Source organism: Suillus paluster (assembly GCF_016628075.1).
Source record: "Suillus paluster strain FC165 chromosome Unknown EDB91scaffold_18, whole genome shotgun sequence".
In the NCBI taxonomy this organism is placed as follows: domain Eukaryota; kingdom Fungi; phylum Basidiomycota; class Agaricomycetes; order Boletales; family Suillaceae; genus Suillus; species Suillus paluster.
Window position 1 is genome coordinate 84934 of NW_024537578.1, and position 19016 is coordinate 103949.

General features: G+C 48.0%; 6 protein-coding genes across 6 annotated transcripts; 2 read left to right on the forward strand and 4 right to left on the reverse strand.

Annotated features, from left to right (window-relative positions):
* Nucleotides 1-76: 76 nt before the first annotated feature.
* Nucleotides 77-985, reverse strand: EDB91DRAFT_1247078 (uncharacterized protein; the record flags this gene model as incomplete). The annotated part of the gene is made up of 1 exon (XM_041322764.1): nt 77-985. The coding sequence occupies one exon, from the start codon at nt 983-985 to the stop codon at nt 77-79; it is 909 nt and encodes a 302-aa protein (XP_041178456.1).
* Nucleotides 986-1033: 48 nt separating this feature from the next.
* EDB91DRAFT_1247079 (uncharacterized protein) lies at nt 1034-2431 on the reverse strand (the record flags this gene model as incomplete). Its single annotated transcript, XM_041322765.1, has 4 exons — nt 1034-1510; nt 1559-1707; nt 1761-1854; nt 1904-2431. The coding sequence occupies 4 exons, from the start codon at nt 2429-2431 to the stop codon at nt 1034-1036; spliced, it is 1248 nt and encodes a 415-aa protein (XP_041178457.1).
* Nucleotides 2432-4119: 1688 nt separating this feature from the next.
* On the reverse strand, nt 4120-8129 carry EDB91DRAFT_1080983 (uncharacterized protein; the record flags this gene model as incomplete). The annotated part of the gene is made up of 7 exons (XM_041315319.1): nt 4120-5462; nt 5547-5712; nt 5767-5835; nt 5888-7046; nt 7331-7362; nt 7564-7638; nt 7686-8129. The coding sequence occupies 7 exons, from the start codon at nt 8127-8129 to the stop codon at nt 4120-4122; spliced, it is 3288 nt and encodes a 1095-aa protein (XP_041178458.1).
* Nucleotides 8130-9753: 1624 nt separating this feature from the next.
* EDB91DRAFT_1080984 (uncharacterized protein) lies at nt 9754-11007 on the reverse strand (the record flags this gene model as incomplete). The annotated part of the gene is made up of 1 exon (XM_041315320.1): nt 9754-11007. The coding sequence occupies one exon, from the start codon at nt 11005-11007 to the stop codon at nt 9754-9756; it is 1254 nt and encodes a 417-aa protein (XP_041178459.1).
* Nucleotides 11008-12406: 1399 nt separating this feature from the next.
* On the forward strand, nt 12407-15088 carry EDB91DRAFT_1080985 (uncharacterized protein; the record flags this gene model as incomplete). The annotated part of the gene is made up of 6 exons (XM_041315321.1): nt 12407-12826; nt 12971-13171; nt 13220-13480; nt 14009-14648; nt 14685-14879; nt 14931-15088. The coding sequence occupies 6 exons, from the start codon at nt 12407-12409 to the stop codon at nt 15086-15088; spliced, it is 1875 nt and encodes a 624-aa protein (XP_041178460.1).
* A 471-nt stretch (nt 15089-15559) lies between these two features.
* On the forward strand, nt 15560-18468 carry EDB91DRAFT_1080986 (uncharacterized protein; the record flags this gene model as incomplete). Its single annotated transcript, XM_041315322.1, has 7 exons — nt 15560-15911; nt 16254-16896; nt 17118-17160; nt 17198-17384; nt 17406-17531; nt 17571-18052; nt 18328-18468. The coding sequence occupies 7 exons, from the start codon at nt 15560-15562 to the stop codon at nt 18466-18468; spliced, it is 1974 nt and encodes a 657-aa protein (XP_041178461.1).
* Nucleotides 18469-19016: the final 548 nt, after the last annotated feature.

Consider the following 19016-nt stretch of genomic DNA (forward strand, 5'->3'; position numbering starts at 1 on the left):
GAACTGCGAACTTGACACAATACCACACGTCAACCCCTTCTAAGCCTCGTAAGATGTTGACATTGCGAGCTGCTCGTCAACGATAGGAAGTAGGCTGGAGCTGGTTCGCAATGAACTCCCCAAGGGCATTCTTGAAATGCACTGCCCCAAACTGATCTTCTAGGACACGAAATGATACCACATGAGCGGAAGGATTCTTTGCAAGGTATACACCAGGTGGCAGAAGCCTTCTCCAATGAGCGTGATGCTTCGGTATTTCTCCGCGTCTCCATTGAAGGACCAAGTCAAATGCAGCCATTGTCTCGCGTCGCTCTAGCCATCTCATCATCTGCTCCCAAAATTCTTTCTTGTTGGTTGCCTTATATGCATCCTTTGCGTAGTCTATGTGGAGGCGCTCGCTAGCCTCGGTGTTGTAGTTATCGATTGTACCAAATCGCTGGATGGAATTGACATAGTGCTCGAGCGAATGCAGCTTTGCGAAGTTAAAGTCTTCAATGTTGCGTGCACCGAGGTTGATGAAGACATCCTTATTGTCGTGGAACTGATCCAGCGCATCTGTGAGATACCCAAGAGTTGCCTCTGTATGACTCTGGTATTGAGTGATCTCAAGGAAGTCCAGGAGGCTCCGGGTGGCATGAATTACCCCAGCAGGTGCACCAGGGGCGTCAACAATGCACCCAAGGAGTTGCTTGCATATTTCGCGATGTTCTGGACCAGAAACCTGGGTAAGACAAGTAACACCATTTGCAAAAAGACGGACACTGTGCGCATGAGGCATGCGCTTAAAGTGAGTGTCCAACTCTGCATCGCCAATGAGGGTCCGGAGCCATCCACAAAGATGTTTGACAAGGCCTTGGTAAATCTGATGAAGGATATCCGGAGTGATGGCATCGTGAATATTGCAGTGCGGCAGCCCAATGAAGAAAGGGTCGGGAACAAGATTTAAGCCATGGTCCTTCAAAGCCGCATGTGCACGAGCTCTCATTGATTGACAACTAGCATCATGGATGGTACGAATCAACTGCTTCTGATGTCATGGATCTCCGGTGACATGTTCACCCAGCTCATCCTTCGATACAAAGCACTTAGGACATGTTTGCGAGTAGCGCGTGCATGTCACCAATGCTTGCTCCGGGTAATCTGCTACATAGGCAGCAACCACAGGAAACCCGAGGCGCACTACCCCATCTCCGCTTGTGAGCTCAATCCCATCTGTAGGAGATAAAGTACGTAGTGTGCTGGTAATAACTCCCATTGCATAGTGGAATAGCTGTGTACGAATAAGACGGGCATTGTCTGTTGAAAGATCATTCCCATCTAGAGAAACAGTCGGAAGGTGCCCAATAAGCTTCTGGGTGCGAAAGGACGGCTTGCGACGAATAGACTTCGAGATATTGCCAATAGTGAGGTAGACCGGGTATGTGGTTTTGTCACCTCGAAATTGGCAAAGCTGGGTCTTGTCAGAGCTGAGAATGACAGGAACAAGCGTAGTGCCATCTGGAAGAAGTGTCTAAATGACATTCAGCACATTGCCACAGAAGATGACCAAATCACAAACCTGCATTTCCCATGCCCAATCACCACTCATGAACTCATCATAAATGTGTTCAGATTTTCCTTCATCTGCAAAGCGGTGTTCGGGCGCATAGGTAAGGTGCTCAAGATAGGCGGGGTTAGCCCACAGTTCTTTGATAGATTCAACAGGATCTTGCATGAGAATAATCCAAATTCTTCGTTGATGCCTGATATCTGAATAACACTGCGTCGCCATGGAGTAACACCAGGGAGTTCGTGATCAATTTTTTGGTGAAGAGCACGAGCATTCTTGTAGGATAGTCCAATTTTACTGTTCTCCTAGCAGGGATGTAAGAATCTAACATCAATGCAACTGCAGCGCGCTTACCTCATCAATGGACAAAAAATCTGTGAGGGCGTTTTGATTTGGCCCTTGCTTGATTGCCCACCGAGCTACCTTGTAGTCACCTTCATCGAGAAAAGGGTGATACTGATTATCCTTGCTCTGAAGGTCATGGCAGGTCCACATATATGTAGCATGAGTAGCATCATCACACCGCAAGACCCGACCTGCTTCTGGATGTCTCTCAACTATGAGTATGGGGTCTCCACAGTCATTGCGCATGGCTCGATGGGGCAGGCCTGCAGAAGTGCGGGATGGCGATCCAGCCTTGTGTTGTGAATCTTCGATTTCACCTAACTCGGCTTCATCCACATCACCGCCATCCTGATTTCCAAGATGATCGTCATCCTGGTCGCTCAGCTCACAATAATCTCTCATTTCAATATCGTTCTGGGGATTGCACATGGTTCGCACCCACTTGCAATTTGGGGCCAGTGCGATATGCGCATTAAAATGGGAGCGAGTCTTGAAGGTTCTCTTGCAGGAAGGGCAGTGGACGGTGGTGGTAGACATGCTGACGCCAATTGCTGGAATAGCTGGAGAGATGAATTTGAACGATGTATGGGACACTTTGTCATCGGTGGAATTGACTGAAAGCCCAGGAACATCGTCGTTCCAAGGTTCTCGACAAGAAACCACGAAGATTCCAGGAACGTCATCGTTCCAAGAGTCTGTTTAGATGACAGAAGGATTGAAGGAAGAGGAGCAAGTGCGGAGAAGGATGCCTACTGGATCGGGGATTGCCGCGTCACCTAAACATCATGTGACAGGAAAGAGTCATTTTGCTGAAGCAAAGGAAACGACATGAGGGTAGTTTTCTTGTGGGGACTGCAAGTGAACGGTCAAGAAACAAGAGGGAGGTGCAAAAAGTCGATGCTAGAAGGTGCATCAGATTCGAGGTGATGTCTGTAGAGTATCCAAGGAACGCCTGGCGTTCCGGAGGTTTCAGCAAAAGGGAAGCGTGCTGATGAGAAGGCCTTCGACCTATCGTAAGTGATCTAGCAGCAATGTTTGCAACCAAAGCCATTCTTAGACTGCTTCAAACTGGTATGGTCCTGTCCATACGATAGAAAGTCAGAAGGGACTACACACGAGATCTGCAATATATTAGTACTAACACCTCTGTGACGGCCGTGGAGTGCAGATTGAGTTCATGCTCAAAGACTCAGAATGTTTAGAGTCCAGACAGCTGTTCGAAGACGATAAAGGACCCCGTGCGGAAAGCCAGGCCTCTCACATGAGGTCGGGAGACTGAGTCTACTGCATATGTAATTATATAGGTGATGCAAGAAGCCAAAGAGCAAGGCGAGAGAGAAGCTACTTAAGAATCCGGGAATGTCGTCGTTCCAAGAATCCAAGTCAGTCGCGGAGGAGTTGGTTTAGAATCCACATTGGTTGGAACCCCAGGTTAACATCGATGTTCCATGTCCGAGGAGGTTCGAGGAGCAAAATTGAAAGAGAAATTGAGAGAGAAGCTACTTGGGTATCCAGGAACGTCATCATTCCAAGAATCCAACAGAGTCATGGATGAGATCTTGAAAAGCTGGTTTAGAACCTGGGAACGTCATTGTCCCAAGATTAATCCAAGCAAGTCAAAAGCAAGCAGTGGACAAGAGATCCACAAGAGATATCCAAATGGTAGCGACAATTGATGAATATGACATTATATAATCAAGCGAATCACAACTTGTTTAGATTATTTGTTATGTAGTATGACTAATACAAACTCTAATAAAATATGTTTTAACTTCTACTGAAATTTGGGTGTGGTGAGGGGCAAATCATAGGCTAAAAATTTGAGATTTTCATGTGCGCAGGCAAATACAGATGTAGTAATGCCTGGCTTCACTCGTGCTGCGGAGACTCATATGACTAGAAAGAACTGAAAGACTTTAACTATGGCCTGCCGCCCTGAGACGCGATCACTTGGAGAGACACTTTGGTATTATGGTTGATCATGATGCACATCTTGCAATCGATTTGTTGCTCGCCATTTCCTGTCTCGTATCTTGGGATACCATCACTGAGAATATTTTGGATGAAATACAAGATGCGATATTGATTTTCTAGCATACAGAAACAAATGATAGTATGCAAAAGTAATAGTAAGTACAATGATGTATGTAGTAGGCGCTGGCCTAAACCATGACCGTCACAAAGTTTCCCCCCCCCCCCCTCTCAGGTAATTCGTATTCTACTGATTATAGGTCCCAAGTTGGGGCGCGAACATTATCGTATCCTAATTTTTTGAACAACTCTTGCGCGTAGATTTCCAAAGGCGTGTCCAACTTTGCTGGTCGAAAGGAAGTTTTCCAAGTTCTCCAGGATTTGGGTGCTTGAAGGTTCCCGGACAACAAGTTCGCCAGATGTAACTGGAACCACGCTTCATCAGCGTCCGACCAAAACCCTTTCCACTTCTTGGAAGAATCCCAAAGGTCGTTGGGAGGCCAGCAACTCTCCGAGCCTGAATGACTACGACCCAGCAAAGTGTTTATTTCCTCAGGGGTTACGAAGTCGTCCCAAAGATTGCTGACCAATTCGCCGCTTCCCCATAGCATGACAGCTGAGGAGGGACCCACCAATGCTTCTTGGACTAGCGTATTAGGGCCAAATTGCAAGGCAATGCGCCACAGGATCCCTCCAAGCGTGAGGAAACAGCAAGCAAATGGGCGACAGAGAAGTTCCCTAACCTGGGATGTGTATATGTTCCAGTATCCTAGATTTGTTAGATCAAATCCTTGAAACACGTTCCTCCTCAATAGATACGATGGCGCAACTGCCAGCTGTTGGAACGCTGTGTTGGGTAATGGTGCAAAGACTCGGAATGGTGCCCCAGATCTTAGCAGTGTTTGTAAAGAGTCTGCTGGAGACGCGTTTGGGCTGAGAAGCTGATCGTAGACAACCCAGATGGCAGATTGGAACGTCGTAGTCAAACGCCCCGAACGCAGCACTGGAGCTGCAGGGAAGGTGATTCCCATCATGAACACTGGCCCATCGATCTGCAGCTCATTGGCCTGGTAAGATTCTGCAATAAGTGGTAGCCCCACTTCTACTCGAACCGGGAGGATTTGAACTTGTGCCAGTGGGAGCTGTTGAGGTGGAGAGGGCTCAGGCGCAAGGGGTGAGGCTGCAGGGAAAGTTGCGATGACACCGTGAAGCCTCTGCATCAGGGTCGGGCGCGAGGATGTAGGGGGCGCCGCCATCCGTGGTCTCTTATTCTCTCCAGCTCCAGATGGAGATGATACAAATGAGATTGTGCGCTTCCTTGAGCTGGAGGAATAATCATCGAGGAACACCAGGCATTTCTGACGATGTGGGGGTGGGAGGCGCGAAGACGACGGTGCCGGCAGTGGAACCGTAACTGCAAGTGACGGTGATGGGGAGCGGGGTGAAACAGGAGTATAATCAGGCGCCCGAGGAGCTACATGAGAGCCAAATGAAAAGGGGACATCGTCTTCTTCTCCTAGGGAGATAGCGGATTCGGCCCCAGGGGATCTTGACTGCGCGCGAATGACAATGTTAGGCACCGTTGCGCGCGGAGTCACTGAACATTGGCTTCAACTGTGCTTCTCAGGAATCAATGATTCTGTGGCAGTCACAGCAATTGATGCTGCTACTGTGAGTGAACCCTTTGTGACGGGCACAGGTTCGCTGTGCTCCAAAGTGGAGGGCTCTGCAGTAGGCGTTGCTGCTGCAGGAGAATCCTTTTTGGCAGGCCTGAGTCCGCTCTGCGCTGAAGAAGAGGACTCCCCTGTTGTCAGGGCTAGCGTCGCTGCTGATGGGGCGGAAACCGTCTTCACATGTTCATCAATTTCGATGTTCTCAACTGTGGGAGTGGAGGAACTCACTGTTGGTTGAGCTGCCAGCTCAAGTGCATGGGCAGCCATCTCCTTTGTGTTGATGACAGCAGAAATGGGCTTCATGGTTCATCAGTTTCGAGATTCTTAGATGTGGGGTCGAGAAACTTACATTCGGTTGAGCCGCTATCCCAAGCACATAGGCAGCCATCTCCTTTGCGCTGATGACAGATCCCACAGGCGCAACGTATTCCTCATCTGCTCCTTCATACTCGTAGGTGACGAATACATCTCTCGTCGGTAGCTTCACACATTCCGCTGCGCACCAATTCGACAGCTCCTTGTATGCGTTTTTCGAGATTTCTTCCCATGTGTCAGTCTTGAACCTCCTGCTAGCTTTGAAGTACTTTGCCTTCTTTTGTGCAGGTGGAGGGACGGCTGGAGGATCCATAGAGTTGGCGCTTTGCGCCGCTGTAGACCACTGCCATTCAACTTGAGTCCGCCTTATGTTCTGAATGAAGTCATAGTCGTTGGCCCTAAGTGCTCGTGGGTCAAAAGGTCCAGCATCGGCAGGGAACCACTGGTAGTGTATGGGAACGTCATGAGAGATGAGATCATACAATTCTGAAACGAAAAAATCCATCCTCTTGAAATCCATGATGCATCCGATGTGCCAACAGGAATCGAGGCCAGTGTTGGTCACCCTGAGTATGTGCGCCCGCAAGCCAGGGTGTGTGCGCCAATGCGGGTCTTGACGCAAGTTGTAGGCTATGAACCCGTATTGGTCCAGTATGTGTTGGCGCACATCACCAACTTGTGCGGCTAACACCTCTTCAGACGGGAATGAGTTGTCTATCCAATCCAACCTCAACTCTGTGGGGATAATGTACCAAGGCTTGTAAGCTGAAATGATTGCGCCAACGAGCGTGTAAGCATTCGCTCGAGTTGCCAGAAGCTTAGTGCGCATCTCCGAAGATAAGCACCAGCCTCCAGGCCCTGAAATCCCCCAATCGCTCCCTAGAGGCCAGGCAGTAGCAATCCAACTGCTATCCGGGAACAGTTGAGTTTTTGGCAGGTCAGGAATGTATGGTCGGTACGGCCTCGAGATGTCCCAGTGGTCTGGAGTGGTTGACCAGTCATGGTCTTGAAGGACTCCGTTGCTGAGCGTTTTGTCCGTTCTCTGGTCAGGTCGCGGAGGGGCTGGTCCTACCCTTGGGTGTATCGCATTAATGACTACCCAAACATACTCCTGACCATCGGTTTTCCTACTGGTCACTCTCCACCATGAAGATTTTTCATCTACCAATCGCTGAAGTTGAGAACGTTGTCCTCTACGCGCATTGGACATCATGATAACATCGGGGAGAATGAATCAACAAATTCACGACAAGTCACAGAAAGCCCAGGAACATTGTTGTTCCAAGGTTATCGACAAGGCTAATGTGGGGGGAGAATGAAGAAACAAATTCACAATGAGTGATTGAAAGCCCAGGAACGTCGTCGTTCCAAGGTTATAGACAAGGCTAACGTGGGGGGAGAACGAAGAAATGAATGGGCGATGAGTGACTGAAAGTATAGGAACATCATCATTCCAAGGTTCTCGACAAGAAGCTACGAAGATTCCGGGAACATTGTCGTTCCAAGAGTCTGTGTAGATGCAAAAGGTAAACTAAAGTGAGAGGGAAAGGCTTGCAGTCCATATATATATCTTGTTTGGCGATTGTCAGTGATCAATACTTGTGGATATACAACTATGATCCACAAACATCACGAATCTTGCTCGGCAATTGCGAGTGAACAATGCCTGTGGATGTGGAATCTGGATGATCGATGATCCACCTGCCTCACATGACTTATGCTGTTGCCTGCATTGAGGGCGGAGTCATCGGAGGCAAGGCTTATGCTTGACACTAGTAGATTGGCCTACAGTTGAACAAGATTATGATATCACCAAAGAAAGAAAGACTTACAGTGTCGGCAAGCTTCGAGCGAGTGATGTAGGGCTCTCTCTGTTGGGGAGTGAGGCTATTCCAGTGTGTTGTGAACTCTGCGACAGTGCTCATCTTGCATTGGGCTTGCCATTCAATACCACAGAGGTTGCGTGCTGTTGTCGATCCCGAACTTGGCTTGAAAAGGTTGTTCAGGTTTGTCAGACCTCTCTTTTTCTTGCCAGACTGAACAGGAACTTCTCCTGTAGACGTAGCAGCCTGAGTGGATGGTGAAATGCCTGGAGGCGCACCCTCAAGCAATGCATTGCTCAGTGCTGCCGCAAGAAATGTGAGTGTCAAGGAGCCTGGTAGTGGGACAGAATCAGAGGATGGTGAGGCAGTCTGAGATTCGCCGGAGGATGGAGGAGACTCTGGTGGCATGTCACTGGCAGCGTCTCGTGTGCTATTAGTAGTATTGTTGAACATGCTAAGAAACTAACAAAAATCTCTGTGAGACTCATGTCTTGAAATACATTGTCGCGACTTACCTGTAAAGCTGGTCGCGAAGCTGGAACAGGCTTCATACTAGTAGGTGTTGCAGCAGAATTATTCCTCATGCCTTAGCCAAATAGCCGAGCTTGATTTGGAAGGTAGCTGTCAATGCCTGTCAAACCGTTGCTCTCTCGCACCTGTCTGTAAATTTGCCAATCAGTGGAGGGGTAGGTAAGGACCCCTCTGTAAATTGTCACGCACGAAATGTCTGATTCGAGCAATTTTCTTATCAATGAAATAGAGTGAATTTAAGATGTAAACCTACACATGAGATTTGTGGTTTCCGAGTCATAGAGCGTCAGACCGAGTCTCAATGATATGGTATGAGAGGCTTGACGTACATATGTCCGATATGATCTCAGACGGAGAATTTGTGCGCAATATTGAACCCACCCTCCCGCTTCGTGTTGTTCCGACAATTTGAACGGCCTGTCTCCAGTACCTTAGTACGAACAGGGAGATGAATGAGCAGGCTGACTGTGATGACTATGGAGTGGTTGGGTTGGTATTAGATGACCATGACTCAGAATTCCAGATGGCTGTTCGAAGATGACCCCATGCGGAAAGCCCAGCCTCTCACACGGGGTTGGGAGACAGTCTGAACTGCAAATTTGAATGTTGTAAGGAGCCAAAGAGAAGTCGAGAGAGACTCATTGGAATCCGGGAATGTCATCATTCCAAGATTCAGACGATATTATGGGTATGGGGAACAGAAGTTTAGAATCCAGGAACATCATCGTTCCAAGATATGTGTATGAGGCATGTCCGTCAGTGCCAGTCAGAGCTAATTATGTAAAGTTGTGCCATAACCCGAAAATAGTTTACATAATCATAAAGAATTGTCTAGAAACTTGCTGACATAAGGTTTTCCCGCGATTCAGCATACAGGTACCTGGACGAACTTTCTCCCACTAAAGTGGGTGTTGGGGATCATTTGGGTGACTTCCCGTAAGAATTTACAGAAACAAGCTTGTCTGTAAAAGTTTGACTGCTCGACATTGGCTAATTTACAGACAGAATCTGTAAACCATAAGAACTCTGCAAGACGATGGACTGGGAACAATACCAATGATCCAGACGACAATTCCATGAGCAAACCATCTAAAAAGAGTAAGAAATTTACCCGAATCAGACATTTTGTGCGTTACAACGATTTACAGAGGGGTACCTACCCCTCCACAGATTAGCAAATTTACAGACAGGTGCGAGAGCAACAGGTTAACAGCTACCTTCCAAATCCAGTGCGGCTATTCGGCTAAGACATGAGGATTAACAGAAATTTGTCTGTAAAACCTTACGGGAAGTCACAAATGTAGCATTGGTATTCGTTAATACATATATACAGTAGAGTAACATTATACAACTTTCAAGACCCACACGGTGCTAAGCATTGTATTGTGCCAGGTTCCAGCAGGGGTCGCAATCTCTAGAGTGCCCCAGTTGGCTGAACACATGACGAGCGACAGCGTTAGACCCACGATAGGCTGGATTATCTGATATGGTTGCTGCTAGTAGAGAGAGTGCGCTTCCTGGAGGGTCTGCTTTCTTGAAGCATCACTCATTCATCACCAGGCGGGGAATGTGCATGTGGACTGTGGTGCCTCGCAGTCCGTGCTGTCGGTTCAGCTACGATAGAGGACAGAAAACTATTCACAAGGTCTAATGCCTTCTGGGAGAGGGCGGTTGGCAAGGTCTCATGTGTGCTGTGGTCTGGTACAATCTCCTCCACAGCGTGAGCAGGGGACAATTCTCCTTCGTTTTGGGAGAACTCAGTATGATGCGCTGCCAAATCCACATCAGTGATGGGGGCTTTGGCAGGATTGTCCGATATGTCCTGGAATAGCAAACATACCTTGCCTGAGGGCAATTGCTCACGCTTCATCTCGCACCAGTGTGCCCAATGTTTGAACTCTCTCCTAGAGATCATGGTCCTATCTCTGCTGCTACTGACTCGATAGAAAGTACCCTCTCCCAAATCCGGCAAGGCAATTAGTTGATGTTCCTCCGGCGGGGGAGACTTGCGACTTGGTCTTCTAAGTTCGTCGTAGTCGCTAGCCTTGAGCGCTTTCAGGTCAAAGGGGCCAGTGTCCGTAGGAAACCATTGGTAGTGGATTGGGACTTGATGCTCAATAGGCATCCACAACTCTTCGAAATGCAACTTCTTGAAATCTACTATGCACCCTCGATATGTGCATTCTGTGAGACCAGCGCTGATTATTAGATCCTTGACGGTTGATAAGTTCGGATGTGTAATCCAGTCAGGACGATTCTTGATGTGAAATGCTATGAACCCGTACTGCTCCAGTATATGATATCGGGCTTCTGCGACCTTCACAGCCAATGCCTCCTCTGTATAGAATTGATCCCCTAACCAGCGTAAGGAGAGAATGGGGGGGAAGGTGCACTTGAGGTTGTAGGTGGAGATGAGAGCGTGAATTATTTTTCGTGCATTTTCACATATGCTAAAAATCGTTTTGGACATATCTGACGTTAATTTCCAATGCATACGGTGGTTGCTAACACCCCAATCCAAGACCCAATGACCTGCGGGGAAGTTGACATTATTGCCAGGGTTTGAAGGGACATAAGCGCGGTACAGGCGATCGCTCAACCAGTAATCAACTGTTGTAGACCAATAATTCTCGCTTGAGACCAGGGGCGGTGCCAGACCTATCATGGGTTCGTCGCTATTGATCACTACCCAGCGGTATTCCTGTCCTGGCACTGTTCTGGTAATTACATTCCACCGCGCCAAATTTTCTGTCACTAGCCACTGGACATGGGAAGGTTCCACAATGCGCATCCGATGCATAGGTATATCTTCAAATGGAACTCGGAAACGTCGTCATTCCAAAGTTCAGACAATAGTATGTGTATGAAGTATAAAATCTGGGAACATCGTCGTTCCAAGATTTAGTATTGGTACAGGCAATAGATGTTTAGAATCCGGGAATGTCGTCGTTCCAAGATTCAGACGATAGCAGGGGTATGGGAAAGAGAAGTTTAGAGTTGCTGGCGAAAGAGGAAGGTCCTTACATTGAACATCGGCTATGGCCGAATCATTGTGTCATTTTGTGAAGTGGATGGAGTGCGACCGCCGACCGGACAAACTTGGAACTTTGGTGCAACAATTAAATTATGTAAGTTATAAATAATCTTATGTAATCATTCCAATCATTTTGAGACTAAGTCCTGGGCACGCTTTCTTCGTCATTCTCACTACCTATTATCGAACTTTATGGCATCCACGACTGACTTGGATTCTTGGAACGACGATGTTCCCAGATTCCTAATTGTAGCTTCTCTCTCGCCTTGCTCTTTGGCTTCTTGCATCACCTATATAATTACATATGCAGTAGACTCAGTCTCCCGACCTCATGTGAGAGGCCTGGCTTTCCGCACGGGGTCCTTTATCGTCTTCGAACAGCTGTCTGGACTCTAAACATTCTGAGTCTTTGAGCATGAACTCAATCTGCACTCCACGGCCGTCACAGAGGTGTTAGTACTAATATATTGCAGATCTCGTGTGTAGTCCCTTCTGACTTTCTATCGTATGGACAGGACCATACCAGTTTGAAGCAGTCTAAGAATGGCTTTGGTTGCAAACATTGCTGCTAGATCACTTACGATAGGTCGAAGGCCTTCTCATCAGCACGCTTCCCTTTTGCTGAAACCTCCGGAACGCCAGGCGTTCCTTGGATACTCTACAGACATCACCTCGAATCTGATGCACCTTCTAGCATCGACTTTTTGCACCTCCCTCTTGTTTCTTGACCGTTCACTTGCAGTCCCCACAAGAAAACTACCCTCATGTCGTTTCCTTTGCTTCAGCAAAATGACTCTTTCCTGTCACATGATGTTTAGGTGACGCGGCAATCCCCGATCCAGTAGGCATCCTTCTCCGCACTTGCTCCTCTTCCTTCAATCCTTCTGTCATCTAAACAGACTCTTGGAACGATGACGTTCCTGGAATCTTCGTGGTTTCTTGTCGAGAACCTTGGAACGACGATGTTCCTGGGCTTTCAGTCAATTCCACCGATGACAAAGTGTCCCATACATCGTTCAAATTCATCTCTCCAGCTATTCCAGCAATTGGCGTCAGCATGTCTACCACCACCGTCCACTGCCCTTCCTGCAAGAGAACCTTCAAGACTCGCTCCCATTTTAATGCGCATATCGCACTGGCCCCAAATTGCAAGTGGGTGCGAACCATGTGCAATCCCCAGAACGATATTGAAATGAGAGATTATTGTGAGCTGAGCGACCAGGATGACGATCATCTTGGAAATCAGGATGGCGGTGATGTGGATGAAGCCGAGTTAGGTGAAATCGAAGATTCACAACACAAGGCTGGATCGCCATCCCGCACTTCTGCAGGCCTGCCCCATCGAGCCATGCGCAATGACTGTGGAGACCCCATACTCATAGTTGAGAGACATCCAGAAGCAGGTCGGGTCTTGCGGTGTGATGATGCTACTCATGCTACATATATGTGGACCTGCCATGACCTTCAGAGCAAGGATAATCAGTATCACCCTTTTCTCGATGAAGGTGACTACAAGGTAGCTCGGTGGGCAATCAAGCAAGGGCCAAATCAAAACGCCCTCACAGATTTTTTGTCCATTGATGAGGTAAGCGCGCTGCAGTTGCATTGATGTTAGATTCTTACATCCCTGCTAGGAGAACAGTAAAATTGGACTATCCTACAAGAATGCTCGTGCTCTTCACCAAAAAATTGATCACGAACTCCCTGGTGTTACTCCATGGCGACGCAGTGTTATTCAGATATCAGGCATCAACGAAGAATTTGGATTATTCTCATGCAAGATCCTGTTGAATCTATCAAAGAACTGTGGGCTAACCCCGCCTATCTTGAGCACCTTACCTATGCGCCCGAACACCGCTTTGCAGATGAAGGAAAATCTGAACACATTTATGATGAGTTCATGAGTGGTGATTGGGCATGGGAAATGCAGGTTTGTGATTTGGTCATCTTCTGTGGCAATGTGCTGAATGTCATTTAGACACTTCTTCCAGATGGCACTACGCTTGTTCCTGTCATTCTCAGCTCTGACAAGACCCAGCTTTGCCAATTTCGAGGTGACAAAACCACATACCCGGTCTACCTCACTATTGGCAATATCTCGAAGTCTATTCGTCGCAAGCCGTCCTTTCGCACCCAGAAGCTTATTGGGCACCTTCCGACTGTTTCTCTAGATGGGAATGATCTTTCAACAGACAATGCCCGTCTTATTCGTACACAGCTATTCCACTATGCAATGGGAGTTATTACCAGCACACTACGTACTTTATCTCCTACAGATGGGATTGAGCTCACAAGCGGAGATGGGGTAGTGCGCCTCGGGTTTCCTGTGGTTGCTGCCTATGTAGCAGATTACCCGGAGCAAGCATTGGTGACATGCACGCGCTACTCGCAAACATGTCCTAAGTGCTTTGTATCGAAGGATGAGCTGGGTGAACATGTCACCGGAGATCCATGACATCAGAAGCAGTTGATTCGTACCATCCATGATGCTAGTTGTCAATCAATGAGAGCTCGTGCACATGCGGCTTTGAAGGACCATGGCTTAAATCTTGTTCCCGACCCTTTCTTCATTGGGCTGCCGCACTGCAATATTCACGATGCCATCACTCCGGATATCCTTCATCAGATTTACCAAGGCCTTGTCAAACATCTTTGTGGATGGCTCCGGACCCTCATTGGCGATGCAGAGTTGGACACTCACTTTAAGCGCATGCCTCATGCGCACAGTGTCCGTCTTTTTGCAAATGGTGTTACTTGTCTTACCCAGGTTTCTGGTCCAGAACATCGCGAAATATGCAAGCAACTCCTTGGGTGCATTGTTGACGCCCCTGGTGCACCTGCTGGGGTAATTCATGCCACCCGGAGCCTCCTGGACTTCCTTGAGATCACTCAATACCAGAGTCATACAGAGGCAACTCTTGGGTATCTCACAGATGCGCTGGATCAGTTCCACGACAATAAGGATGTCTTCATCAACCTCGGTGCACGCAACATTGAAGACTTTAACTTCGCAAAGCTGCATTCGCTCGAGCACTATGTCAATTCCATCCAGCGATTTGGTACAATCGATAACTACAACACCGAGGCTAGCGAGCGCCTCCACATAGACTACGCAAAGGATGCATATAAGGCAACCAACAAGAAAGAATTTTGGGAGCAGATGATGAGATGGCTAGAGCGACGCGAGACAATGGCTGCATTTGACTTGGTCCTTCAATGGAGACGCGGAGAAATACCGAAGCATCACGCTCATTGGAGAAGGCTTCTGCCACCTGGTGTATACCTTGCAAAGAATCCTTCCGCTCATGTGGTATCATTTCGTGTCCTAGAAGATCAGTTTGGGGCAGTGCATTTCAAGAATGCCCTTGGGGAGTTCATTGCGAACCAGCTCCAGCCTACTTCCTATCGTTGACGAGCAGCTCGCAATGTCAACATCTTACGAGGCTTAGAAGGGGTTGACGTGTGGTATTGTGTCAAGTTCGCAGTTCCGAATTTGCAAGTTGATACTGAATCTACCACTTTGCACACTGCACATGCGGAGCCAAAAAGATTTAAGTGTAGTGGCATAGGAGAGTTGGATGCATGGTTTGACACTGTACTGGTCAATGAGTCAGAGCACGAGGAGACTGGCATCGAAGGTATGTCATCTTAGTTTCATTGTTCAGCATTATTATTCAAGCTGCTGGTAGGAAAACGAGTTGCCCGGCTTAAAGTAATTTTCCACATTCCTGACAAACACCTCACAAAGATGGGTGTCACCAGACAAATTGGACATCTTGCCTATGTCGAATGGTTTTCACGACCTCGAAACAAAGATCCAAATTCTGGGATGTATCTTATCTCCTGAAGTTACCGAAATGGTGTTCAAGATACCTCAATTATCGAAGTAAATTCTATGTTTCGAACATGCCAGTTGGTACCAAGGTTTGGTCGAAGGGCTAATCGTGCATGGTCATCGAACAACATTATTCATCGATGTGAGCACTTCTTGATCAATAATTTTATCGACCATCATACCTACCAATGTATCTGGTCACATATCATGTAAGTTAAAATTATGATGCTTGTTACATTGGTAATGGATAGTTTGGTGGCAGTGCCAAGAATGATTTGTTTTGATTTTTTAAAATTATGCATTATGAGTATTTCTACTGTACTAGTATACTTAAATGTCTTGGATCTTGGAACGACGACGTTCCTGGACTTTGATCGTCTACCATCTCTTTCACGCTTCTGTTCTCAGACTCTCTAATCTTGGAACAACAACGTTCCATGGTTATCTATTGACTCGGAAGGCAGCCAGGCGAACATCATCACCATGAACAATCCTTCCTGTCCTTCAAATGATTCTGTGCTCCAACACCTAGTAAAAGAGCAGGCGGGATGGTGGACGGTTATAAGTAGGACCACACAAGGGCAGGAATATTGTTGGGTCGCTATCAACCACGACCAGCCCAGAGTAGGCCCGCCACCCGTCCAGGCGAGTTTGAGGACGGACAAAGTTTTCAACTGCGGGGTGCTACGTGACAATGACTGGTCCATTAACAACGACTACTGGGATAGTAGTCGCCCCTACCGTTCTTACATCCCTATTGCCCCTCACAGTGACCGTTTCCCTGCTGGACAATGGGTGGCGACCTCTTGGGCCACAGGACAACATTGGGGAAACTGTAGAGAGTTTTGATGGTACCTCTCCCCTGAGGCTCGTGCCAGCATCATCGAGACACGGGCTGTTGTGAACACCCTATTACAGGCAGTGATGATGGAGTACCATTCTGCACTACCCTCACCTCAAGGCCCTTCTCTGACTTGGCTGAACGACGCATTTGTATTGGAAGAAGCCCTAGCATCGAAGGTCGCAGAAACTCGGAGGCGGATTCTTGATGCTTACAGATACATCGCGTACCACCTGCTAAGAGACTCACACTGGAAAACGCGACCCAACCTAATCCCTCATGTTGAAAAAATCAGTGACCTTGGGCTTCTTTGCTGCTCTTTCTGAGGATGTATAGTACACTTTGACTCGATATCATATGATAACTTGCATAATCTCCTCAATGATCGCATCCCAATTCATTACCAGCGGTACCCCACTGACACAGGCGCGTTCGATCTGCGTGGCTTAAGGGCATACGACTATGATGACCTGCAGCGCATGAAGCGTCAGTCTGTTAGAGGAGATCGGAATAACACGAAACAAGCAATTCACCCGGTGGCAAAGCGGAATGCCATGTTAATGGCATCCAATGCTACACCAGTGGCAGGTTCCACGAAGGCTAAAGCCAAGTACTATAAGATGAATGGCAGGGAGAAGGAGATTATTTCGAAGAAACTGTACAAATGCTTGGCGAAAGTTTACTTCGTGGAGCACCTAGAGCTGCCGACGGGAGATATCTTCATCATCAACCCGGACGACGACAATGAGATAGGAGAACCGGTTGTCACTCAAGCGGACATGGCTGTACATTTAGCCAAGATGTCATCTGCAGCGCCAGATAAAGAAGCAAGCCAAATCTTCGAAGTCATAGACACTAACAACGCTCCAGTAAAGACCCTCATTCTCGCAGCAGGCAGGGGGCATTTACAAGAGGTGGTTCACCCAATAGTGACGTCATTGCAAAAGCTCACTGCTCTTCTCAGCCAACAGAACCTATAGTATCGGAGGACTTCGGCGATCCAACCCTGCAAGCAGTGACGCTCGGCGTTGTGAACAGCATGGGCACCGTCCCCACATGTTCCTAGGTTAGGTCTCAGTGATGATGGGTATGCACGGTCACAATGTGCACCACCTGTCTCCATAGAGGAAGATGACACTGGTCTTTTAATCCTCGGATCACCTGAGGTACCATTTGCACCGCATTATCTGCCTGTATCAGTATCCCCATGCATCAGCTCCCCGCCAATCGTCCACTTGCCATCGTCAGTGCCGCACTGTGCATTCTCGCCTCTGCCACAGACCAGGCTAGTGCTTCCTCCCCGAGAAGTCTTAACGGTCAACAGCGGACACGAAGTGGTTCACAGCACGCAGACTCAGAACAGGACCGCTTACCAGCAAACTAGCTATCGGGGACTCAGGCGGGACGATGAACATGGACCGATGGTCCATCAAGAAGATCACTGGCACTACAACAGGCCTGTAGCAGGTTCGTCACAATCTTTCACAGCGTGCCTCGAGGCAGATAGTAGTCCTTCATCAAGCGCACCCCTGTCATCCCCACCTCGCGTGCACGAACACAAGTGGGAAGGGCCATTGTCGTCTCTTTACTGCCACGACACTGTAGTAGACGTCAGTATGTGGTCATCCTCACCAACATCTCACCCACCTGTAGCCTCAATGACAAGGCCGAGCGCTAGACCCACCACCCTTTCCGCCGTCCCAAACATTAGACCCCGAGTGCCCAACCTACCTGTACCCATACCATCTGATGAGGGCCTGCAACGCATGAACACAGCATTTGGAGCAAATGTGGCCAGATTCACCAGTCCACCACCTCACCTAGCGGGTATCACCTTCCCTTCAGGAGCCCCCCAGCAGCTAGGAAGGCTGATCACGACTTTCCATACAGCTATCAGAGTAGTTTACAATTTGTTCTGCAATCCGAATGCATCACCTGCAGACTCTATTGTTACCCTCCTCAGCCTGGGCACTTCTTACCGCATCATGACCCCGATGCCGGCGGTCAGGTCATCGTTAGCTCACACCGCCGGGGTCTACCCCCACATCATACCCCAACCCTACCTCGACACCTGTATACAATACTCAGGGATGAATTTGAAGGGCACAGACTACTGGCATCAATACCTGCGGCAGGTATGGGAAATCCTACGGCGGCCTTATGCGCAGCATTTTTTTAACCATGGGTGGCATTGCATGGCGACTAGCACTGCAATTTGGACCACCAGAGCTAGTTCAACAAGCTCTTGATGGCCCCTCCTCGGACGTTACTGTTTTGGGGTGAGGCAACATAGCAGAAGGATACTGGGATGACTCGGTCACCCCAGCAGACTTGGGGACACTTATCGGGCGCAGCTCGACGGGTGCATAGAATCTTGCTGCCCCCCACAAGATGTTTGGGAATCATCTAGTTCGATGGATGGGGTTCTGGATGGATGCAGATGAAAAAATGGTTCCAAACCCACCTGTCGAACTTGTCGTCAGGCAATCTCGCTGCTCCCAAGACTCGCAAAAATTTGGAAACTGCTCCTTCCGGCCTACTGCAGCAGTAAGGTTGGGAGACTCCTGCCAGTACAGAAATATTCACCTGCAGCTTGCTCCAGGACTTGGGTTATTGCACAGACAAGGAACCATGTTGGGATTTATCAGTATATGCCAACCCAGCCGGGGCCAACTGCCACACACATAGTCAGGCCAGGGTCAGAGGCTAAGTGTAGTGAAACTTGTGTATTTCCACCTTCAATGTATCGCAATTTTGTGTTTCTTGTCTTCCTAAGCTCTCTGTTGTTCCTTTTTCAGTCACAAAGTTTTTTGGCTGCGAGGACTTGAATAGTTTGATCACTCTGAACCCTGTACTCAATAGTGGTCCTATAGGATATATGCTTAAATAAATAAGCTGGTGGGTATTCATGCTTTAGAGCAGGTTAGTAGTGCTGGAGATCTCTAGTATTAGTATACAATGACTGCAATAAGAAGTCATATATATATCAATCATATATCCTAAGTGATATACTATGCATGGGATAGATCAGCTATGACACACGACATTTATACTCTGGGGAATAAGTATCCTTAATCATATGCTATGAGACCTATAGAG